General features: G+C 46.7%; 1 protein-coding gene across 1 annotated transcript in view; it reads right to left on the bottom strand.

Moving 5' to 3' along the window:
• LOC147673191 (arrestin domain-containing protein 2-like) overlaps positions 1-23,745 on the bottom strand; it is an 87,191-nt gene extending 63,446 nt beyond the window's left edge. Inside the window, exon 1 of the mRNA XM_086946977.1 lies at positions 22,562-23,745. Coding sequence (XP_086803103.1) covers positions 22,562-22,820 — 259 coding nt within the window. The 5' untranslated portion in view covers positions 22,821-23,745. The remainder of the gene's footprint in view (positions 1-22,561) is intronic.
• Between the last annotated feature and the right edge of the window lie 2,568 nt (positions 23,746-26,313).

Raw genomic sequence — 26,313 nt, 5'->3', positions numbered from 1 at the left:
TCAAAAAAACCAACCAGCAACCTTCATCGTGCACCCACATGAACCGACTTTTGTATGCGCCAACCCAAACAGAAGCTATCACTAAGAAACACAAGGAACAGAGTCAAGAAATGAGGTGGCGCTATCAGGCCACGTTCGAGACGCCCTTCCGACTGAAAGAGAGCGATAACACTTGGATTAGTGTATAGACAGTCTGATCTAATGGGATAGCGACCGTGGGAAACTAAGACCGTGTTGGCGCTTGCTTGGACAGGTGTGTACAGGTCTACGCTGCCAAGAGCCTTGGAGGGTGAAGGCTTCTCTTGGAGAAGGAGACCACACCTAAAAACAAACACATACAATAGCCAAGTTTCACCAAACTCGAGGGAGTTTATCGTTGATCAACAATCGCCCTCTTTCTGATAGTAACAATCATTTCCAGAATGTTACTAGAAGTAGCCAAGGAGTTCTTGGAAGTCTCAGGGACATGGCTCATGGAATCCTTTTAGAAACATCTCATGGTAAAGTTGAGGTCCGAATTTTGTAACTTCACGCCCACACGTTTTGTCAAGTTTTTTAAATTCAATTTCTAAAAAGATGATGAATTTCATGAATCTTAATAAATTAGCATGTGGGAAAAACGTTAAAAGTGCTTGTAGGGCGTAATTTTCAAAACCTACCTTTATCAGAAGAATTACATTGGTCTGTTATTTAGTTGGAATAAATCTTTTTGTAAAACCTTTTGTAAAAATTTGCCCACAGGTAAAATCCAGATAAGTTCACAGACATGCAGCTTCAGGAAATGTGCAAATTGTGAGCTTTGCAAAACTTTTCCCTGCCCTCCTATTTGATATATGCACGCAAACAGTGGCGTAGCAAGGTCAGGGGGTACCCGGTGCAGAACATTTCTTGTCACCCCCGGCTTGACAAAATAACAAAAATATGTGTTTTAAACACATATTTTTGCCATCCTGTCACCCCTCTCAGTGATGACACCCTGGGCGGCCCGCACCCCCCTTCCTACGCCACTGCACACAAATTGACTTGGGTGTTTGAACATGTTGAGAAAAGAGAAGACCTGATGGGGTGACAGTAATTAAGTAAAGCTCGTGATAATTTATTTTTTACATGGGATCAGACCCTCTAAACGTCAGGCAGCACAAAACAATGAGAACATTTGTAGCGCTGTGTTACACAAAGAGTAAAAACTTGCACAGAGAAATATTTAGAAAGAGTCACCTACGAGCGATTAAATTAACTGCACAATAAAGTGTTGTTTTAGAAGGATGTTAAGCATTCACACCACTGTGAAAAGGAAAACCAGTTGGGCCTTGCGTTAAATTTGCACACAAAGCATCCCCTCCCTTATACAAGTTTTAATGAAATGACAACCGACAAGGGTAAATTACTTTAAAATGTGTGATTTCACAGAACGTACCAGCTACACTTGATGATATCATAAAATGTTTATGTTTATGTTGGATTTGATTTGGTCCTAAGGTTTCAAGCAAAGGTAAACAATGTTATTTTGGTTGGTTTGACATAGGGGTGGGTGCGGTCTTCCCGCCACATTATGCCTCCTTTACATTCATAATCTGGGTGTTGGCTCTACTCCATACAAAGCAATTGGGTCTTTCACTCATGTCAGCTTTTTGGCACAAACCTTTATTTGTGTAGGGTAATAATCAAGAAATGCGGGTATTAACAACTAGATATAGAGCATTCTTTTTTTTAAAAGATGGTATTAAACACAATATCCTCTACTGAGTGCAGCTAACAGCAAAACAAACCCATCTATGCGTTGACACGCAGCATACTATGGATGGCTGAACCGCCTTTTTTTGCATAAATACAAATAAGAGAAAACAAATAATTGAAAGGCTCCAACCACATTTATTAATGAAGTGGAAATATTTTGTAAATGATTCATTACATCATAACCCCCATTGGCTTAAGATGGTGGTGAGCAAAAATGGGTACGCCCTCAGGTGGCGGGAAAGAGATGGGTAGTGTCTAAAATGGCGGGGAGAAGAGATGGGTCGGGCCCTGAGTTAACAGGGAGGAGTTCCGGCCGAAGGTGGTAGGGAGAAGAGGTGGGTACGTCCTAAAATGGAGGGGAGAAGAGATGGGTACGGCCTAAGATGAATGACCTAAAGCAACTCTGCAACAAACCAACCCACATCTAAGGCACTACTCTTGACGCTATCATCACAAGCAATGAACTTGTCTCCCATAATGACATTGTCCAATTGACTGGTCTGATCACCATCTTATACTGTTCAACATCAAGACCATTGTCAAACCTCCCCCAGTCTACATAAACAAACCTAAGCTGTGGACCAGAAACCTCAAACAAGTCCCTGCAACTGAACTTGAATCACAAATTTGTGTGCAACTGCAACTCCTGACACACTCCCAAAACACAAATGGACTCACCATCCACTTCAATACGGCGATAACTGATGTTTTCAACCAAGTTGCGCCACACAAACTAAAACAACAAAGAGCAACCCAATCTAAATCATGGTTTAACACAGATCTCAACAACGAAAGAAAACAACTTAAGCTAGCTGAAAGAACTCGGGGACAAAACCCCACTTTATTACATCTAACTCGTCTTAGATCTGCTAGGTTAGCTTATAAGAAGCACGTTTTCAAAGAAAAAGCCGCCTTCTTCTGTATCCAACTTGATGGTGCAAAGAATAGGCCCAGAGAACTCTTTAGCAAGGTCAAAAGACAAACCTCATCCGCCCCACAGGAAATAATTGCCTCTAAAGAGTGATGTGATGAAATTGCCAGCTTCCTCACAGACAAAATTGCTAAAATTGATCAATTCTTCTCTCAAAAGATTGCCCTTCCTCCTCGGCCTATCTCTTTTAATGACACCCCTGTGCCTATAACAACTCGACCACCCGAGCCTTTCATTACATTATCAACTCCAATTGGAAAAGAGTACAATCTTTGTAACACCCAACTGAAAGACGATGCCAATTGGACAAATTTCAAACCCACGACTGAGCTTGAAGTCTTTAACATCACTGCGAAATTAAAACCGACCTCACACACCAAAGATCCTCTCCCAGCGAAACTAGTTCATAACTTTAACCACATCATCGCCCGTGTTTGACTAAAATCATTAATACATCCAATGCCTCTAGGTGTGCACCAGATACCCTCCAATTATGGCAAATCACACGCATACTTAAAAACCCCAAGGCAGACCCTGATGATCCCAACAATCTCCTACCCATCGACAACCTCCTGTTTCTTAGTGAAAACCATGGAGAAATGTGTCTCACAACAACTCGACAAACTTATAGACGAATACAACCTACTAGACTACTTTCAATCTGGTTTCAGAGAAGGTTCCAGCACAGAAACTGCCATGCTCAACATTGCAGATGGCATACATCGTTCCGTAGAGAATGGAGATGGCTGCCTTCTCATCCTACTGGAACGGTGGACCAGCAGTCTTCGATACAGTCAACCACCCAGCCTTACTAGAATCTCTGAAGACACGCTCTGGTTTCAATGGCACAGTCCTAAAATGGTTCACTTCTAGGCCTGGGCGTATTTCGTGGAGTTTTGCTACGCGGAACGCCGCAAAGTTTTAACAAAAACTCAGTGAAGTTCCGCGAGTGGCGGAGTGCAGTGCTAACTGCAGTTTGTGCTTGTATTCCTGCCGCTTGGGTAGAAATTTTACCCGAGCGGCAGCTTGCAAACTTACAGTTCGCGATTGTGAACGAAGAAAAAAATCTGCTGCACATCGCGAAGAGGAGTTTTCTGCAATCTGCAAGCTCTGCTGAGTGTAGAAAACTTCACAAACTCTGTGAACGGAGCGAAGTTCAGTGCCCAGGCCTATTCACTTCTTTCCTCCAACGTCAAACACAACAAATCAAAATTAAATCTTGCCTCTCAAATCCAACTCCCGACTCTCTTGGTGTGCCCCTGGGCTCAATTCTTTCCCCCTCTCTCTTTAACCTCCTTATGGAACCCCTTACTATCATCCTGAAACTGAAACAAACAGGGATCAATTATCGATCACCTCTATGCGGATGACACACAACTCTACTACAAAATAAAATCTCACGACATCCTCCATCTTAACATCACGTTGAGTAAGATCCAATCCTGGTTTTACTCCAGCCATCTAAAATTGAACCCTAACAAAATGGAAATCATTCTATTCTCCCCCAAAAGTAACCACCTCCCAATACAAGGATAGATTTCGGACCTCAAAGCCCTAAACTGTTCGCTCACTCTATCTGAGTCGGCTAAATCCCTAGGTTTCACACCGGACAACGATTTGTTATTGAAGGACCATATCAAAAACTCAGCCAAAGGAGCGCTTTACACACTTAAACACCTCAGAAAAATTAAATCCTTCATCCCATCCAACGATTTCAAATGGGTCGTTCAATCACTGGTCCTCTCTAAACTTGACTACGGGAAGGCTGTGCTCACAGGGACCTCAAAACCCACCTTGCCCCCCTCAGATGTGTACACAACATGGCAGCCCGACTTATAACAAACTACAAACGGTATGAACACATCACGCCTCCCCTCAAGTCCCTCAATTGGCTTCCCATTGAAGGAAGATGCATCTACAAGACTGTCTGCATCCCCCACAAAGCACTTCACTCTCAGTCCCCCGACTATTTAGACAGCAAAGTAAGGAAAGGAAGTGTCAGACCTTTGAGAAGCTCAACCGCTCTTGCCCTCGTGCCTCCGAAACTAAAAAGAAATTCCAATCAGACTTGCTCTTTTTTAGGTAACGCTCCCAGCATCTGGAACTCACTCCCTAGGGACATTCGCTGCAACCCCTCCTACCCTGGCTTCAAAAGAGACCTGAAACGCCATCTCCTCAACAAACACTGGAGCCCATGAATCAATCTGAACCTGATTTCTAGAAGGCTCCCGTGAACTGTTCTTTCCTCTGTTAACCCGTTGCTCTTTCTTGCCTTGTGTACACCTTTATTGTCTCGTGTTGTCCTTCTCTCCAAGGTCCCTTAATTCATTCTTTTTTTTTTTTTACCTCATTTCAGTAATTTTCCATCCTTCTTTGCCTTCTAATTGTTTCCACGTATACAATAATGTGTTACTTCCTTTATCTTATTTTACCCCTTCGCTGCGGCGGCTAATCTGCCGCAGCGCTAAGGGGGAGGCGGGGACGCGCGGCGGTCCCGTGCTCGTGACGGAACTGCTCCGTCACGGCCCGCGGGTGAGCTGTGCTTGTGACAGAATGGTTCTGTCACGGACCCGCCCACTCTTCAGAATGTCCAGCGCAGGCGCGGAATTCGCGCCACGTAGGCGCGGCAAGCGGGCCGTGACGGAACCATTCCATCACCAGCACAGCCCACCCGAGGCTCGTGACGGAACGGTTCCGTCACAAGCATGGGAGGGGTTAATCTAATTCTTGAAACTACGTTTGTAACCTTGCCCTTGGTTCTGTACAGCGCTCTGATACCGCTGGATCCAGCCCAGCCAGCGCTTCATGGTCCCTCAATCGTAAATTGTTATTTAACTCATTTCAGTAGTTCCGTCCTTCTTGTACCTAAAATTGTTTCTTGGTGTATATATCATTGTTTGCTCCTGGCTGACTTTCACTTCCCTCATTTTATAATTGTATGTAATCCTGAACCAATGTTTATTGCCAAACTCTTGACTCTGTAAAGCACTCTGATACCTAAGGGTCTAGCTAGCGCTACATAAAACCTTAAATAAATAAGATGGCAGGGAGAAGAGATGGGTCCCGCCTAAGATGGCGGGGAGACGAGATGGTTCCCGCCTAAGATGGCGGGGAGACGAGATGGGACCGGCTTAAGATGGCGGGGAGACGAGATGGGTCCGGCCTAAGATGACGGGGAGACGAGATGGGTCCCGCCTAAGATGGCTGGGAGACGAGATGGGTCCGGCTTAAGATGGCGGGGAGACGAGATGGGTCCGGCCTAAGATGACGGGGAGACGAGATGGGTCCCGCCTAAGATGGCGGGGAGACGAGATGGGTCCGGCCTAAGATGGTGGGGAGAAGAGATGGGTCCAGTCTAAGAGGGAGGAAAGCAGAAATGGGTCTGGACTAAGAGGGAGGGAAGAAGAGATAGGTACAGCTTAAGATGGAGGGGAGAAGAGATGGGCGCAGCCTAAGATGGCTGGGAGACGAGATGGGTCCGGCCTAAGATGGTGGGGAGAAGAGATGGGTCCAGTCTAAGAGGGAGGAAAGCAGAAATGGGTCTGGACTAAGAGGGAGGGAAGAAGAGATAGGTACAGCTTAAGATGGAGGGGAGAAGAGATGGGCGCAGCCTAAGATGGCAGGGGGAAGAATTCGGTATGGCCGAAGTTAGTAAGGAGAAGAAATGGGCCCAGCCTAAGAGGGAGGACAGCAGCGATGGGTATTTCAAAGAAAACAAAGGTCCTAAGCCTAGAACAATTTTGAAAACAATAATATAAAGGCCACAATCGGACAATATATGCACTTTTCTTATACCCAGCCGGGCAAAGAATTTATTTGATAAATATATGACAGAAAGTCAATTTATACGTTGCATTATAACGTCAAACATTCATTGTTTGAAGTAAGGCACAAGCCTGTGCCGTACTAATCAATAGAGAAAAGGTTGTGAAAAAGGGTGCAAGAGAGAGGACAGTATACATCAGGCAAAGGGGAGGTTCCTAGGTCTCCAGGTTCGTAACATCCCGGGCATCTTTACAGATAATCCAAAGTACACAACTAATTTTAGCTATATTGGAACCACGTGCTCTAGGCACTGGCTCGCATTAGGAATCGATATTGCTGCAGAGACATTAGAATCTCTGGAAAAAGAAATAGCGGAGGTCCTCAAACAAATAAATGACACTGACCCCACTGAGGAATGCAAAAAACTGCTTGAACAAATAGACAAAACTGTAGCCGAATTCTATAGAATCGAACAGAATAAGAAGTCAAACAAAGTAAAAAAAGATATAAAATCCTACAATATAGAAAATACTTACCCTTATCTACAGAAAGATTTCTACAGTAACAAACCTCATTTCAACCCCAATACCAGACCGTGGGGTAGATATAATAAGCGACAGAACCTGGTGGGTTTTTCAGAAACATCTGGAGACTCTTCCGATAGCTCAGACCCTGGAGAGGGTGGAAGCAATCTCCGACGAGGAGGTGGGGCACAAGCTAATTTTTTATCCCGGGGCCAACCAAACACCCCCCAACGAGGGAGAGTGAAAAAACCACAGCGTTGGTTCAACGCCCCCGGCGAGCGGAAAACCCGCAACAACTTCTACCAATGGTAGAATATATGAACAATCTTGAGCCTCCAGTGGAGGTAATCCCTATTTTCAACCTATCGCAACATAATTTGCTTGAACCCGAACTAGAGCTCCTCAAAAAAGGTCTCTCTTTTGTACCAACTGTCCGTCCAAATTTTATGGACTTACAGGCAGAACTTCTAAAATTTTTTAGACTAATTCGCCTCAAAGCCTCTTTCCAGCTGCATCCCTCCTCTCTTAACAGCTCGAACACTCCATTCCGCCCCCCCTCTACTTTTCTACCCACTGCCAGCATGATTCCTTCAGAAATTGTGGCCTTTGAGAAACTGGTTATAAATGATCTGGCTGAATTAGAGAAAAAGAAACTCTACATACCATATAACATCTCTAAACTTGAGAGAGAAGCAATTGACACATTAAAAACAAATTCTTCGCTCATCATTAAGAGTGCAGATAAGGGTGGTGGGATTGTCCTTCAGGACATCGAATCCTACAGGGCGGAAGTTCTTAGGCAACTCGGAAACACTGATCATTATCAGCGTCTCCCAGGGAACCCTACCAAGGAGATTCAAGCCACTATCCTGAAACTTACCACCAATGCTAGGACCGAAGGGTTCCTCAGCAAAAAGGAACACTGTTTTCTGAATGTAAAAAGCCCTCGTATACCTGTAATTTATACCCTACCTAAAGTTCACAAGAACATTGACAAACCACCCGGCAGACCAATTGTGTCAGCATGCGGCTCTATTCTGGAACCTTTGGGTGCATACGTGGATTTCTTTATCAAAGAATTTGTTCCCCACACTATTTGCTATGTCAGGGACAGTATGTCAATGATAAATCTGATAGAACACTACCCCTTTGATCCCACCACCAATACACTATGCACCTTAGATGTAGAATCCCTTTACACTAATATTCCCCAAACAGCTGCCCTCCTAGTGATTCAGAGAATTCTAGATACCCGGCCCTGCCCTCACAGGGTCCCAAGTATCTTCATTCTTCAACTACTTGAACGGTGCCTTTCTAAGAATTTTTTCTCCTTTGAGAGTACGTATTACCAACAAATCAAGGGGACCTCCATGGGGGCTATTTTTGCCCCCAACTTAGCCATTCTATTCATGGATGCATTGGAAACCGGTGTTATCCTACATGACAGCAACCCATTCTTTGCAGGAATCTCCCTGTGGCGTCGTTATATAGACGACATCTTCCTTGTTTGGAATCAAGATATTAACACACTGAACCTGTTTCTTCATTGGTTGAATAATAATTGTGCGGATCTAACTTTTACCTTGACCCACGATAAATCCCAAATAGCTTTTCTTGATTTGACAATCTACAGTCATGAGGGCGAATTACTAACGCGCCTATACAGAAAGCCAACGGAGCGGAATACTCTGCTCAGCTACAATAGCTGCCATCCCAGAGCACTGAAAGACTCTTTGCCCTATTCCCAGTTTTTACGAATAAGGCGTAATTGCTCAAATAAAACGGATTACTTCAAGGAAGCCACTATCTTATCTAATAAACTCAAAATGCGTGGTTATCCAAGAAAATTAGTCAAGGCAGCCTCCAAGAGGGCCTGGTATTGTCCATGTGATGTCCTACTCACACCTAAGCCAAAAGAAAATAAAGACAGAATTGCATGCGTGACTACATTCTGCCCCGTGTCCAACAAGATCAGAAAATCAGTCCTGAAACATTGGTCTACCATAAATGCGGGGACTCTTAACTTAGAGAAACCCCTGTTCGATTTTCGGAAAAATAAGAACTTAAAGATTCATCTGGTTAGGGCAGCATTACCGACCCCTATCCCCCGAACCACTCTTGATTCCAGCTGGGGGTTACCACCATTACGAGGCCATGTGAAATGTGGGCAGTGCATTGTGTGCGCGTTTACAATTGAAACAAGGAATATTAGTCACAATGGCGTAAATTTTGAGATGAAATCTTTTACAAATTGTAATACATGTAATGTTATTTACGCAATCTTCTGCCCCTGCAAGAAAATGTATATAGGCCAGACCAGTCAAAAGGCTAAGACACGCATCAGTCAGCATCGGAGCAGAATTAGATGTAATACACCCAATGCTCCGATGGTGGAACACTTTGCAGAGTTGAACCACACAGCTGATGACATCCTGTGGACCATCCTCAAAACCATCAAACTCCCACAAAGAGGTGGGAATTTATCGCAACTGATGAACAGAGAGGAACTCAAGTCCATCATCCAATTTAATACCATCAGGAATGGCTTGAACCGAAGTGAGGACTGGACAAATTTGCTATGAACTTAATTCACCCTCTGGGTTGTTTTGCATACACATTCGGGAAAGCTGAAGTTGCTGCCTCTTTTGTAATAACATCTCTTCAAGTTGTCCTGCAAAATGTATTAAGTTGACAAAAAACCAAAAATGTTTTTAAGCATATTTTATATAGCACAACTATGCTCTGTCAGTGAAGGCATAACTAATATGCAGTATGTCACTTTCACTCCCTTAGCATGAATTCACTGCGCCGTTACCAATCCCATCACTTGATCCCCACTCCAAGATGGCTTCCGCGATCACCTTGTGATCACCTGACCTATGTCACAAACCTTGGCTGCATGTTAATCTATAAGGAAGCAACCAGAAAAATGTTTTAACCAGATAAACACAAACTTAACTGATTGGAAGCGTAATTTACAAAATGTTGTTTTTCCAGTGAAGTTTTGAATCGTATGTCACTCTCACCCCCTAAGCACGAACTCACTGTGTCCACTTGCTCTCACCATCCCTCTATTTCATCCCCACTCCAAGATGGCCGCCGCAATCACCCAGCGATCACATGACCTCAGTCACATGACCGCAATGGTTTATACCCCGTCTGCACGCCTTCCAAACAGGAAGCATCTTCGCCAGCGAGGGACCGGTGTATTGGCATTCAATCTGGCCCTTGAGGTAAGACCCCCTCGCCAGTTTAATGTTTTCCCGGAATACGCCGTGGTTGTGGACACACGCCTAATCCAACTCTTGCTCCCAGCAGCGGATCGTGTATCTAACTGACCGCCACGTCGAAGCATAGTTTCCCGATAAAAGGGTGAGAACGCCAACACTGAGGCGCTCACTCAACCCCCTACAGCGGATCACTGAATCCCGCGGACCGCCTTCTTGGGTTACTCATCGTCCTCTAAGGTGAGAATGCCCCCATCTTAACCCCCATAGCATTTTCACGGATCGGGTCGGGCACTAATGATAACAATCCCTACCTACAGATTTTACTGTCACATGAAGACCACACCAGATGGAGTTCGCATATCGGGCGACTCAACTAAGTCTACAACCACTATTGCTTACAACTTGGTAAGATTTGAAACTGTATTAGACCAGCCTCTGGAGCTTCCCTTTTGGGCCACATTAACAATTGATATCTTCCCCCTAGACTCAAGAACTTCCCTTCCTCACGCAACGAGTGTCCCCCCATTGAGCGACCGTTGCTAACACAAGTACTATCGTGTATAACTTGGTAAGAAGGAAATTATATTAGACCTGTCTCTGAAGCTTCTCTCGAAAATTATTTTAACTAATTCTTGCCATATCCCATCCAGGTTCTGGAAGTCCTTTTACCTCGGCAGCGAGTGGCCCCGCATTGAATGGCCCTTGCCAACATAACTGAACGCATTATCCCCCCAGCCTTGGGTAGGCAGCCTGGTTATACCTCTAATATTCAGTATGTTCACGCCCCACTGCAATCCTTAAGTCTTGCACCCTACCACTTATAGCACAACTCCACGTATATTCTGGTCCTTGGTAGCAGATATATATATAGAATTCGGCTACAGTTTTGTCTATTTGTTCAAGCAGTTTTTTGCATTCCTCAGTGGGGTCAGTGTCATTTATTGGTTTGAGGACCTCCGCTATTTCTTTTTCCAGAGATTCTAATGTCTCTGTAGCAATATCGATTCCTAATGCGAGCCAGTGCCTAGAGCACGTGGTTCCAATATAGCTAAAATTAGTTGTGTACTTTGGATTATCTGTAAAGATGCCCGGGATGTTACGAACCTGGAGACCTAGGAACCTCCCCTTTGCCTGATGTATACTGTCCTCTCTCTTGCACCCTTTTTCACAACCTTTTCTCTATTGATTAGTACGGCACAGGCTTGTGCCTTACTTCAAACAATGAATGTTTGACGTTATAATGCAACGTATAAATTGACTTTCTGTCATATATTTATCAAATAAATTCTTTGTCCGGCTGGGTATAAGAAAAGTGCATATATTGTCCGATTGTGGCCTTTATATTATTGTTTTCAAAATTGTTCTAGGTTTAGGACCTTTGTTTTCTTTGAAATACTTGATACCCATGGTCCCAAGCCATTAAGCGGGTCCCCCTTGTTTAGATAAAAAAAAAAGCAGCGATGGGTATGGCATAAGATGGCGGGGGGAAGAGATGGTTCGGGCCCTAAGATAGAACTGAAAAATGATGGGTCCAGCGTAAGGTGGTGGGGAGAAGAAATGGGTCAAGCAAAAGATAGTGGTGAGCAAAATGAGTCTGGCCTAAGATGCCGTCAAGAAGAGAAGGCCCCTTCACAGTTACAAAAAGGTTACCCAATGTCTCTCGCAACTTGAATTGGTCCTGCCATATCGATTCACAACCTCTCTGAAATGAGAGGAGCTACACTAAACCCTCCCTGCATAAAAATTCATGAACTATCCTAATTTATGGAAATCATAATCAATTTAGAGGTTTTGTATATTGAAGGGTCATATCTTAAAAGTACCAGCAAACTAGTTTTTTGGCTTTTATTTTATGACCGCAAAATTATGAAGGAAAGTTGCCTAAAAGAGCCTTGAAGAAGTAGTCGTTTTTTTCTTTTTTTCCCTATGGCTCGAGGGTAAGGTGATGTAATTGGGGGTGCAGGAGTGGGTATCACCCCACTGATCCAGTGAGAAGAAAACAGTCTAAAATAGCATGACTTAGGGCCCGATGTAGGTCGGTCGGTAATGGCCGAAAATCTGTATTTTTGGCCGTTACCGACCGGTATACCTGAAATGGTATGTAGGGGCACAATTTTACAGAATCGGTAAATTTACCGATTCGGTAAATTTACCGATTCGGTAAAATACCGAATCGTTATTTTTACCGATTCGGTAATTCTCCGATGTAGGTGGGACTCTTCAGAGTCCCAGGAGCCTTAACGAATCGGTATTTTACCATCAAATCCAATTTGATGGTAAAATACCGATTCAGGTGTGCATGCACATGTGTGCATGCACACCTATGCCATGTGACAGGCAGACCTGCCCTTAGGGCAGGTATGCCTGCCACATGGCACCCATGCCTGTTTTGAGGGTGCCAAAGGGTGTCAAAGTGACACCCCCTGCACCCTTGTGTGAATCGGTATTTACCGATTCGGTAAATACCGAATCGGTAATGCACATTCATTCCTATTGGCTTTGAAGACCATAGGAATGAATGGGCATTACCGATTCTGTATTTACACAATCGGTAAATACCGATTGTTAAAGATTCGGTATTTCAACATCTGGATATACCTACATATCCACACTTTAGATTTACCGATTTTTAATTACCGAATCGGTAAAATTCGGTAATTAAAAATCGGTAAATCTAATTTACCTACATCTGGTCCTTAACTCCTTAACTGTGGCGCAAATTCCACTGCGGTGCAGGAGTTTTAATCAGTGGGCGGAGCCGTGTCGGCCAACGAACGTGCACAGCACTAGCCAGATAGTGCTCGCGACGGCCGTTGGCCAATGCGCGCATGGAAAGGGTTGATTGAAAGACAACCCGTCAACGGTTAGTAATGCCGTTGCTTTCTTGACGTTTTGGTAGCAAGTCAACCGTAAGAGATGTTGGGAGAGTTTACCTGTTCGTGATACCTTTTAAGCATCGAGGCCTTGTGTGCCTTCCTGAAGAGTGACTGCACACCATATTACAGATGTGCGTACTCACACACTGCAGCTGGGGAAACTGCAGCTACCACCTGACACTTTGTGACACGTGGTAGCTGCATTTCCACGTGGTCTCCTGGTGAAGAACCGATATCACTTGGTAGCAACAAAGTTAGCTGGACAGCCCTACAGAGAGCTTGTTACCAGCTCGTGTTTGAAGGCTCTGGGCAGCGGATGCCCATCAGGCTTTTTACCACCTTCACATGAAGTCAGCGACAGTATCACAAGCTCTAGTTATTTGATTTTGCGTGAGTTCAGGAGGGTAGGCTGGGGCAGCGTTGGGCTCTACGCTCCGCCCCTTGTGTGTCTGGCAGGCGGGATGGACTCAAAGTCCCAGGCCACCCTCTCCAGATCCCTCCCCATCACAAAGTAACATTAATTTTACTGATAGTAGCTGGTGCTTAATTTGAGCCAGGGCTTTCCGGTGCTCAGCACCGCACCTAATTGTCAACACCATACATAGAACAGTCTACCACATGGTGGCACTGCTCATCTAATTTAGAGATGAGCAAAACAACAGTGGTTTATAAATACAATATACAATAAAAATACTGTACCTGCCTCCCATTCCTTTAGCTTTGGGGACCTGGAATAATCTGAACTGTCACGTTTACATGCGAGAGAGATGCTTAGTAGTTGTTTGGCAGCGATGACCGGGGCGATGGGTGGTGCAAGCTGCAGTGGCCTCCTGGTCAGAGCCCTGGCACTTAATATTTTACAAATTAAGCACTGGCGGTAGGTCTGATATGATACCTGCAAAATTAACAACCTTTCTAGGCTTGCTGCCTCTCTACTGCACTGTTGTTTGTGTCTAGTCTTTCTTTTGAGTTTTCTCATAGTCCTTCTTTTATCTTTGTCTAGTCCTTCTTTTATGTCTTTGTCTCTGCACCCTTCCACCGGTTAATATTTAGACTAGAGCTTTTCTTGTGAACCTGTACCCCAGAAATTCCTGTTGAAAATGTTTACAGTAGTCGCTCCGAGTCATAAATTAATAATCCCTTCTCTAAACAACCCTCGCTTGGTTTACATAACCCAGTCCAAACAGAGGTGGCAGCCATGTTTTGGCATTTCCAAATTTAAGACTGCAGTTTATGAAACTTGTGATTACACAAGCCAGAAAGCCCACGGAAAGAAGCCGCTTACGCAATGGCCGTTCTCTGCTGCAATAACGGTGGGCAGCTAATGGTGGCCACCAAATAGATCTAGTGCTTGTTACGTCTGGCTTCCAAGTAGGCGCTGTGATGTTTAACAGCATAACATTTTTTTTTTAAAAGAGCAGTGAGGCCCACGCTCTGGAAAAGAGCTAGAACTTGAGTTTAGTATTAGAAATAATGTACGGGGAATAATGTGCCAGGAGGCCCGCCCAAGCCCCGCATCTTGCGTGGGGTTTCTGCACAGTCGTGGCTTACATTTATGGAGTAGCAAAGCCTCTAGGCCTGCAAGAGAAACCTAACAGGTGGAAATGGAACCAGTTTTGTGAGTTACAGATATGTTTATGGCCAAAAATGACTTCATTAATAATCCCTTATATCAGTTTTTCATATGAAACAGCAGGCAACTACTTTGAGCAAAGAAATCCCCAGCCCAGACGTTTTCTCCAGTAAACTGTCCACGCTGGTGTAGCTAATTAACTTTTAAGAACTCTTCACAACTTCTCCAACAGAATTGTCATTCTGCTCACGCCTGGTGCACAGCCAGCTCCATTATTTTGAAGCATTCCTTTGCCAATGGAGCATGAAGACCAGGCCTGCCCCTTTCCTGCTGCAGGCAGGTGTCAAACATCAACAGACTGGCCTGTCTGTGGCTGTCCCCACAGGCCAGGACTGGTGAAAGGCAGGCAGGCGTGGGGCAGAATGTGTTGCACGCTGGGCCTGGCCTGTGCTGGGCTAAACACCCACTCACCCCAGGAAGCAGTGTGGTGCCACAAGATGTCCATATATAGTTTCCAGCAAGTTTCCTTCTGTTGCCACTACTTCACTGGAGACTGGTGTGCCTGTTTGTTTGTTGAGCACTTTCATCACCTGCACTTTACAGCCAGAGTTGGCACACAGCCTTTGCTCTCTCTCTTTTCCTGGGGTAATTCTGTGAAATCAACATCCGGTGTTGTCTCTTGCCCTACGGTTTAACTGTACTTTTTACTGCGTGCCAGTCATCAGGCGACAAGCGTCCTGGCCCAGTGCCCCCCCCAGAGGGCTGGCTCCTGGCCAGGCCCCATGACATGTCCTGTTCTCTGAACACTTCCTTCCCCGGCTCACAGCTCTGCCTTCGAACTGCTGCTGTAAATATCACAGTAATGTGCAGTTCGTTCGCTTTTCTTTCACACAAATCCCACAGCTGAATGCCATGTTTTAGACACACTATCATTTAAAAAGTCTTTCACACCCTTATTCTTATTTCTGACAATTTAAAACTAATTCTGGCCTTGGAGGAGCACAAAACACCTAGCAGACTCATTAATCACTCTCTTAGCCAACACAATTACACAATTTCCTGCGAGCACACAAGTTATAGGGAGGTAAGTTTCATGCGCATAAGAAGACGAAGTAAAAACATAGGCCTGGATAACCCAGATTAAAGTTTACAAAATTTACTATATGGAACTAGCAGTGGGGGCCTCCCCTCTCTGCCTTTGAACATTTAATAACCGTATAAAACGGAACACGCGCCTGCGGCCTCTTCTGTAAAACTTAAGTGCCCCGGGAGAGCGGAAAGTGAGCGCGCACCTGTTGTGTGACCTCCGTACTTTATGTAATGCGACCCTGGTGAGCTCCTGCTTGTATAGATTAGGGGTGGGCAATTTGCGTAATCACGTTACGCAAATCTCTGTGAAACGGTAAAAAATCTCAGCGAACACGCAGAAATTCTGCGACCATGCGGAATTGCTTTTCGCAATGCTTTTTTACTGTTCGCAATTGCTGTTTGTGTGCTCGGGGGGGAATATCTTGTGAACACGCATTTTGAGAAGGCGAACAAGCAAAAATTTCGCGAAGTCGCGGAACGCAGAATTTTGGGCAATTTCGCATTCTCCGCAGAACACAAAATTACCCAAATTACGCAAATTTCCCGAGCGGACCGGAATTTACCACCCAGGCCTAGTATATATCCCGCCATCTCTTGCAAACAAGCGTCTGCAGTGGGCAAACTAGACCGCAAACATAGGTTTGACTTCGACCAGTGGCGTAACAAAACTTATGGGGACCCCTGGGAAAGGGCATGGAGGGGGGTCACCCCCATCCCTCTGGACCCAGTCAGGAGCTCCCAGGCCTGCCCGGTACTCACATACCCCCCTGGGGCTATTATTACATTACTGACTTCTACAGAGCACAGCACACTTCACTCCATACACCCTGCTTGCATAGAGCCGTCCCTGGGAGTGGGGTTAGAGTACAGAATGACTAGGATTTCTTTGTTGCATCGTTTTTTGTGTCTAGTCTTTAGATTTTAGTTTACAGATCAGTGCATTCTGGGAGTTGTAGTTCTGGCTCAATTAATTCGAACTAATGGAATTAACACAGTGAAAAGAATGATGTGTCAAAGTTAAGCCCACAGCCAGAATTGCACACCTGTGCAGTGTAGGGGTTTGCTCCTTGTGCTCCACGGTGCATCTTTAACTTGGCGTGTCTGGCACAGTGAGCGCATTGTGCTAACAAATGCTCTTTCCTCAGCACACACGTGACCTCTGAAGCTTCACGGCTCCACTGAGGAGTGTGCATTGGCCACAGAAACAGCTGTGATTTAAAAGACAGATGTGTCTTCCACTGGAGGAAGACTCTGGCCTCAATTTTAAGAAGAGGGGGCCGGGGTTGCCTCGCAGTTGGGTGCCAGGTGTTATGGCACCCACCTGCGGTGAACACCTTTGAGGGTGCTGGGACCCTGGCAGCCCCCTCCCAAGATGCGCCAATGAGCAATGCACCAACTATGCCACTTTCTATCCACATACTCAGTGCGCCTCCTGACAGCCTCTTTACCATTGCACCCGCGTCTGGAACATAGTACAGGCGCCGTAGCATAAGGAGCGCCCCTTTGTGGACGACAGCGGCCACGCAAGAGTCTGCAGCCCTTCTGTAAAACCAAAGTGCTCCGGGGTTCAACCAAGCGGAACGCACACCTTTGTGCACTAGGGGCCGCTTTAATAATATGACCATGGACTGCAAAAGTTTATCCTAATGACAGAGTAATCTCCTAAAACCCTCCCAATCTGGGTGAAAAATTCAAATGTTGCTTGTATAATCTGTAAAGACCGGTTTTCTCTGCAATTATTCTTATGACAGGTACAATATTATGCACTCTGCTCTCCCTGTCCATAGTAGCCACAGAGAAGGATGCCATGTGCTGTGCAGTGAGGAGCAGGAGGCAAAGATAACAACGGGTGCAGTCATAGAATAAAGAGGACTACATGTCCCAGAATGCAAAGGAAAAATCTGGGTAACCATGTGCTACTGGTGGCCTATGAGCTGATCCAGTGATGAGTGACGTACCCGGGGTGTTAAGCCCCTCCTCGCCACCCAAGGCAGGTACCCGAATCATCAGACTGCTTTTATTTATAGTGCTTAGAAACTTCATTAGAGTGGTATGAAATGCTATTTTTAAAAGTTATGATGCAAACAGAAATTGATTGATCTTCCTGGAAATGAGAGCTGTCATCTCTGATAGCCAGTTGGGGCTGGGACATAATCTATCACACAGGGCGGCCAGCAGGGGGCAGAGTGGGGCATAACCCCCAAGCCCCTCCCTTTCTCAGCACCCAATCATCTCACTACACAATGTATTTCCAAAGTGTGAAGCAGGCCAATCCTGTTTCTGAATGATGAGCCGGCGGCTATCAGGGCTGTACCAATAGATAGTGACTAATGATGGAGCTGGTGTGTTTTGTACTTCTGTGTAGGGGTACTCTCTTAATTAGATACAGGGGCCTGTGTGATGTGTACCCAGACAGAAACCGGAGACCCAGGCCCCGCAAACACTTCTGGCATTCCTGCCATGATATGTCCAGTCCTACTGACTCTTCCAAAAGGGGATTTCCTCGCTTATTTCCTGGAGCCCATTCCTGCTACATTTTGTGCTACACTGTTACATTGCACATGTCTTGCACTGCACAAAGTTTGCCAATTACTGGTTATATTGGCACTATAGTATCTTGTTGTGTCTACACAGAACGTTCTTTCCAGTGGTCCCCTATGGGCAAAAGGACTCAGAATGGGCACAGAACACCAAAGTCTTATTTATTTAGGTCTCGCCTAGCGTTGCTACACACATGCGCAGCTTGCTTGGCGAGATTTATTGTTAATGAGTAGTTTTAGAAAAGGGCTTTAAGCCTGGCCCTTATTTCCATTGGCTGGCGTTACCGTTTATGGAAAAGAAGTGGCCTGTCATTGGAAATTAGGATTTTTGGTGGACACCCTTTGGCCTCTGAGCCGGACTCAGTGGCCTGCTTTGCGTCTGTCGCAAAGCAGTTTCTTATCTTTATGAGGCCATGTGTTAGAAGCACATGGCCCCATAAAGACAAGAGATTGATGTGAAAGCAGATGGCCAGCGCTTGTTTTAGTTACTTCTTTTCTTTTTACGTGAATCACTCACTTTTCTTCCTGAGGCAGAAATGCGATTAGTTTTAAGGAGTGAAGGGGGGCCTTGTGTGATCCTGCAACAAGGGGGGAGGGGAGGTCTGAACATGTACAGTCTTGGGGAAAGCAGAGGGTACGGTCTGAGGACAGAACTTTGTTGAGTTGCCCTTTGAGGGAGAGAATGAGTCTAAAAAATTATTTATTTGTAGTTTTCCCTAGCGCAGGCCAGGACATTTCAAGCGTCTGAGTGCTTTACAAGTTTTAAAAACGTTATTGAGCGTATCGTCATAAGCACAGTGCTTCATTGTATTCAAAAACATTCAGTGCAGTGGTGGCACTGTCTGCAGTGGTACGTCTGTGTGAGCGGTGGCACTGTGTCGACAGTGGCAATGACCCTCTGACGTCAGTGGGCACTCTGAAGAGTTTCTTGGCGTGATGGCTGTAGGGTCGACATGGGCTGGGTAAGGGTGATTGACAGTATGAAGGAGGGGGCCTGTTCTCAGGGCTCCCTGCCAGGCCCCCTCCTTCCAGCCTCCCTCCGGTCGGTGATCCTGTCTGACAGAAGACAGGCCCGGAGCAGGATGCCTTATTTAATGTTCGCCTCGGCATGTATCTCCTTTCTGCCTCTGAAGGGCGCCTCGCCTCTTTTTGTTTTTTGTCCTCCTGCTGTAAATATCTTGAATTTGTAGCAGGGACCTCGACCGCCCATGACTCGCCTTCGTGGCTGCTAGTTTGCCCCCCCCCCACCCCCCTCTGTGTCTGTTCCGCTCTCCAGTTCCCTTCTTTCTCCACCTATCACCTGCTCCATATCTCCGCCTTTTTATCTCTCTACTACCCTTCTTCCAGCATCCTGCTTCCCTTCATCTAACTTTACCTACCACCTCGACTTTATTCACCACTTCTCATTTCCCATCCCTCACCTCCCAATTACTCTCTCCACATCCCATTTTACTCTCCACCTCTTTTACCACTTACCAGTCTCCTCGGTCCATCTCACCCCCACCTGCCTTGTCCAGCTGCCCCCTGGGATCTGGAGCAACATCCCCATCAACATTATGATAATGGGTCCTGCCCTACTGCAGCTGAGAAATAAATGTGACACATTTATTCGAAGATGACGTCATCCTACAGGATGGGACCCACACACTACCTGCCTCCTTGGAACCACTCAAGCCACCAGTCGGGTCTCCCCCACTTATCAGAGCTCTCTTGCTCTCTGGCTACTTTTACGCTACACTGGTAGCAGCACTACATATATAAACAAGCATTTGCAATGCAATAGGTCTTGCTTTTGCGAGAGTTCAAGCTACCAGTATTGCAAATGACAATGCCTTTTATTTGTTTTAAAAACCAAAACATAAATAAAAGATATTGTAATTTACAATGCGAATAGCTCAAACTCGCGTAAATGCGATATCTGCTGCATTGCAAATGCTTGTTCCTTAGAGTGTGGACATTCACTGCTCATTCCTCCGGGGATACAGCAGGCAGGGGGGTGGGGGTTCCTAAGTGTTTGATGGTAAATCTCTGAAGTGGGAATTTCTGAGAGGATCTGATATGTAACCAACCTGTTGTTACGGGTGGGAAGGGAAAGAGACCCTTTTCTTCTTATAGTCCTCACTCACTCTAGTAGTGACATGCTTCCTCGTCGGGCTGCATGGGGGCGTACCGTTAAAGATTAAATTCCTCACCCACTCCTAAAGTATCCATTATTGATGGAGTGGGAGGGAAGATTAAAAGAAGCACAGAATGGAAGCCTTGTAGTCGCACATTTATCAATAGTCCAACCCCGCCGTAACCTACTAGCTGCTCTGCTCCCTCGAGAATCTCAAGCACTTAGGAACCCCCAACTCGCCACCCTCCTGCCTCTTCTATCTCTGTATGAGCGAGCAGCGTTTTCCGAAGGGACACACATTAGGTTCAGAGTACATGTATTCGGGAGGACGTGTCCCTTCCAACCTCGTGGTTGAGAACCTCTCTACCCTTCCGGGACCCGTGTGGTCCCACTATCTTGTGTGTGAGGATTTTCACCACACTAGTGTGAGACATATTGTGTTCATGTTAGTGGCAGGTGGTGAGCCTACGGATACTTGTGAGCAGTGAGATGCAACCTCATTGCACTACAGTTTATGACTAGGCCTTGGTGTGAAATTCCACCCTGCTTGTGGAGTTTGAGGAGTTTTTCCCGCTCCGCAAAGTACTTGGCGTTCCAAAAAGCTCCACTCCGCTGAGTCTTTCCTTGTTCGCACTAGCCAACGTTAAGTAGGCGAGCGTGAGTGAGGAAAATCTTACTCCAGACCATCTCCCGGCGAGATGTTTCAACATGGGTGGATGCAGGTGGCGGCTACCGCTCGCGTCGAGAATCCTTCCGCTTGAGCTGAGGAAGCCGCTGCTCGAGTAGAACATCTACGTGAGCGGCGGAAAGAAGCAGCGCCTTCTTGTGGTGCGCATGGGGCAGTTTGCTCTTATTTTCTAGCGGGGACAAACACCTGGCACTAAAAATCGGTGCGAAGGGTACCAGCCGACGCACTCCACCACTCGCAGGACCCTGCTTCGCGCGGTGGAGTTTATTGGTCACTTGGCACAGTTACGCGTAGCCGAACTCCGCCCAGGCCTCGACCCGTGACAGCGCAGTGATATTGCCTGAAATGAGCCCCACTGATAGCAATAGTAGGTGAACTGGTTTCAAAAGATAGAAAGCCACAGAATAGTGCACATGTGGCCCGGCACGTGCCCCTCTTACGTGTCACACAACTGCCCGCATGTCAGGAGGGTGACCTTCTGGTAGTGCTGGCTCTTCAGCCAACATCACTTAGCACGCAGGGGCTCGTAGTTTAATTTCCCTATTATAAGTATTGGCCTACATGTCCCAGAATGCTTAGCAGTGCAGGCTGAATACACAACCTGTCGAAGATCACCCTTGTCATGCCATGGGGGCAGCCGAGACTCGAGAAGGGGACATGGAGGCAATTGGGGTGTTATAAAAAAATATTATTTTCCAATGTACAATAAGTGCAGAAAGTAAATGTGAAAAGAGGGTCACACGTCTCGACTGGCTGCTGCTTTGGAAAGAAAGCCCCTTTGCCACCACTCCAGCAGCTAGCACAGCACTGCTATACCTCCGCTACCCTTCTCAATCCAAGTAACCTGTGCTGCGTGAATTTTGCCCCGGTGCTGAACGTTCCATTGGGCCTATGGAACCATGACGGAACGGTTCCGTCATAAGCACAGGCCACCTTACGCTCATGACGGAACCGTTCCGTCATGAGCATGGAAGGAAGGGGTTAATATCCACCACTCACATTACTTTCATATTTCACTATACTAATTCATCACTAACCCTTATGGGTTCCAGAGTAGCGCGCTACTCGCCGAAAAAGCGTTCGACGCCTCGTCAGGGGTAGTAAGCGCTATATAAATAAAATTACAATTAAAATTTAGCGACCACGAGCTACACAGAACCAACATGCAGGCACTTTAAATTATTTTTTACAACAAATATATCTTTAAACGGTAAAAAAGTGACTGTTGGCAACAACCTATCCTAGCAAAAGCCTTTTGTATCCCATTTCTACCCGCTTCTGTGATAGAATAAAAAGTTGCGTTAGATTTCTGAAACCCTTCCTTTAAGTCACTTTCACCCTGGGTGAGTTTTAGATCATAGATAACTGCAGAGTTTCCAGGCCCATGAGAGGGAGGAATAAAAGTGCCGCCCCTTAAAATTCCCCGGAGCGCACCCAGGAAGGGGTCGCACATGGGTTAGCCACAGAGGGGAGTTTATCGCTCCCCACTCACCTCGGATGAGATGCTGCCGCCGCCGCAGGTAGCTCTCGAAGGAGGTGTAGTCGCTGTAGACCGTGTTCATGCCCACGCTGCGGCTCTCCAGCCAGTGGACGGTGGCCACCCCCCGGGCACACACCTCCAGGGCGCGCACCTTCATCTCCCGGCCCAGCTCCACCACCACCTGCCCGCACAGCGCCTCCCCGCTGCGGTAGAGCCCGTGGGCGCTGCCCTCCAGCTCCACCGAGAAGCTGCGCACCTTGTGGAACTGCATGTCTGCCCGGGGGTCCGGGATGGAGAGGGGGGGGCAGAGAGGACCCCTGGCGTGGAGTGTGGCCCGGGCTGGAGATGTAACCTGGGGTGGAGCTGGTGCTTGCGGTGACGTGTGGCCTGGGTGAGGAGCTTTAATCCAGTTTATCTATATGGTCGAATTGTGTGATCCTCGGCAAACGGCCTCATCCGATGCAAATTGGTGCCTTTACCTCCTACGCTTTACGAGTGTCAGAAATGGGAAAAAACTCTTTGGAAACCAGGCCACAAACAAAAAACAGTGTCAATGAAAACTCTGGTACTTTCCAACTTCCAGGACAGTTCTAAAATCTGGTATCCTCCGGCGGAAATCTGCACCTGCGGGTCGATGCAACTTCAGGACGACTCAACACTGGTCGATACAACTGTTGGTAAATTCAACTATGGGTCGATGCAGCTGCGGTTTCTTTCAGCCGTGGGATGATGCAGCGGGCAGTTATGGCTGGTTAATGCATCTGGCCGTCAATGCAGTTAATGCGCCGCTGTATTGGCAGTTCGATGCAGCCGTGGTTGTGTTTCGATGCAACAGTGTCTGTGAGTCGATGCAGCTGCCCTCACTCTCGCAGCAGGGCCAGATCTCACCCCAGTGTCACGTCTTCCCTCCGGGCCTCAGATGGGACGTGTCCGATCTGGGCGTGGGGCCTCCTTGGCAGAGGAGGACTGGCACAGACACGCCCCGCGAGGCTGGCACCCTCTGCCAGCAGCCGAGCCCGGCCGGTGAACAGGCTGCCTGCACCCCAGACCCCGCAGCCCGAGGGGTGCCCCCGGCCCTCTCCAGCCCCTCCCCGGCCGGGTTTGAAAGATGCAGCAGATCAGACGGCTGCTTCTGGGCGGCGCCCTCGGGCTGTGACCATCTGTCCTCGGCTCGTCTCTGCTTATCCGCCCAACCCACTGAGCGCCTGTGACTGACAGCAGCGGGCGGCCAATGGGCGCCTGTGCAGAGCACACACCCACCCCGCGCTGGGGGCGCGCCGGGAGTGGCTGCAGGGAGGAGGGAGGCTGAGAAGAGAGTTCTTAACGTAGTGTCCGTTTAACAAGTCTGCACAGAATGAATAATGCATTTAAATGAAGTCACCCTCTGGCATAACTGAAAGTGTTTTGTTTTATTACCTGATGCTTTTAGAACGCAGGTAAGGCTGGTCAAAGGCCTCCACCAGGCCCTTCATACTGGGCAACCTTTGCTGACCAGACCCTTGCCACTAACAGCCCGGTGGGCCTGGGGCAGAAATAGCAAAGGCAGAGTCAGAAACGTGTCAGGCTGGCGAGGGCCTGGATCTACCCCAGCCTTACCGGCCTCATCATGAGATAGCCTAGAGGGTTAATGTGCCTGCTGCGCAGCAGTGCATGTAACCAGTCGATCGCACGATCGAATTCGACAAGTATAGCACAGTGGGTTTCAGCGCTGTTTAAGAGACACTTCTGCAACTTTCACTTCCTATAGTTAGTAGCTCAGAGGGTTATGTACCTGCTGCAACTATCTGTTTGTAAGCAGTAAGGCATATGTTTGTGTAGCCTGTGGATTTTGTTTGAATGTTACTGACCTAACTTCGTGGGTTTCAGCAGCAATCCTGGTGCAACCTGAAGCTTTAATGTTTAACACCTTGCAGGGCTGGTTCGAAGATTCATTTTTCTGGAGTCGATGAAATGTGTATGATTGCGTTGGGTACAGCAGGGTTGGACTGGCCAATGGGGCAATCTGGCAGTTTCAGAGTGGCTGGTCTGACAGATCGGTGGACGGGCCTTGCTTTTTGGGGTGTAATGGCAGTGGTCGAAGTGGAAGGGATCTGAGAGGCACAACGTGCCCCAACCTTTTTAATTTTAGAAAGAGTTCCCCTACTTTTTGTGAAAAGATAACCGTCCCGGGAAGGTCAATTCCGAGAGTTCAAATGCTTCGGCTGAACTGGAAGGCAAGGAGTCTCCTGCGCTGTGAAACCGAGGGCGAGGCAGACAGCTCAACAAGCCTTCCTGCCTGGGTTCTGCTGCCTGAAAGAAATGCAAATGTGTGCAACTGGTTCATTTGCAAATGGAATGCGTTCTTAGAAGCCCGACTGGCTTTAATTGACGGAATTCCTTGAAGCTTTCTGGTGGCACGGATCTATTCTTTTTGAGTGCTATTGGAAGGTACGCTGTGAAGTGTGTGAAATTAGAAGACCGTTCTAAAAAGAAAGGGTTTCCTATTGACACAGATTTATTCTTTCTGCGAGGTATTGTAAGGGAACGCCCAGCTAAGCTGTGAAGTGTGTGCCTTTAAAAGACATTTATAAACAAGCATTTGCAATGCAATAGGTCTCGCATTAGGAAAGTTTGAACTATTGGTCTTGTAAATGACATTTTTTTTATTTATGTGTTGGTTTTGAAAATAGCTAAATTAATAGCTTTGTCATTTACAATGCCAATAGTTATAACTTTTGCAAATGTGACACCTATAGCATTTGTAATGCAACATGTTTTGTATTTACGTGACTTAGATGTATTGATATTACAAATAACAATGGCTTTTAATTTTTTTAAATAATTAATACTTAAATAAAAGTGATTGTAATTTATAATGGCAATAGCTTAAACTTTTGTAAATAACTTTTGTGAAGATTATGTTCTGTGTATTTTATTGTGACGAAAATCCAAGAACAGAAGTGAAATATTAACATCTTTTTGTGACATTTGTAATAAAGCTTAAAACATTGAGAGAACATATTTGAACCAGTTGTTGTTGAATGGTTGCACAGATTGATGCTGGATAGCGCGGAGTGATGTTGTGGTAGCCCTGAGTGATGCTGTGAAGGCCGTGAGTGATGCTGTGGAGGCCGTGAGTGATGCTGTGGAGGCCGTGAGTGATGCTGTGGAGGCCGTGAGTGATGCTGAGGAGGCCGTGAGTGATGCTGTGGAGGCCGTGAGTGATGCTGTGGAGGCTGTGAGTGATGCTGTGGAGGCCGTGAGTGATGCTGTGGAGGCCGTGAGTGATGCTGTGGAGGCCGTGAGTGATGCTGTGGAGGCCGTGAGTGATGCTGTGGAGGCCATGAGTGATGCTGTGGAGGCCGTGAGTGATGCTGTGGAGGCTCTGAGTGATGCTGTGGAGGCTCTGAGTGATGCTGTGGAGGCTCTGAGTGATGTGGTGGAGGCCCTGAGTGATGTGGTGGAGGCCCTGAGTAAATCTGTGGTGGCGCATAGTGATGCTGTGGTAGCGCATAGTGATGCTGTGGTGTTCCAGAGTGATGCTGTAGTGTTCTAGAGTGATGCTGTAGTGTTCCAGAGTGATGCTGTAGTGTTCCATAGTGATGCTGTGGTGGTGCTCAGTGATAATGTGGTGGTGCTGAATGATAATGTGGTGGTGTTGAGTGCAGATGTGGTGGTGCTGAGTGATGCTGGGGTGGTGCTGAGTGATGCTGGGGTGGTGCTGAGTGATGCTGTGGTACGTTTGAGTGATGCTGAGTGGTGCTGTGGTGGTGCTGAGTGATAAT

Source organism: Lissotriton vulgaris, chromosome 12, assembly GCF_964263255.1.
Source record: "Lissotriton vulgaris chromosome 12, aLisVul1.2, whole genome shotgun sequence".
Classification (NCBI taxonomy): Eukaryota; Metazoa; Chordata; class Amphibia; order Caudata; family Salamandridae; genus Lissotriton; species Lissotriton vulgaris.
This window is presented reverse-complemented; position numbering and strand designations above follow the sequence as displayed.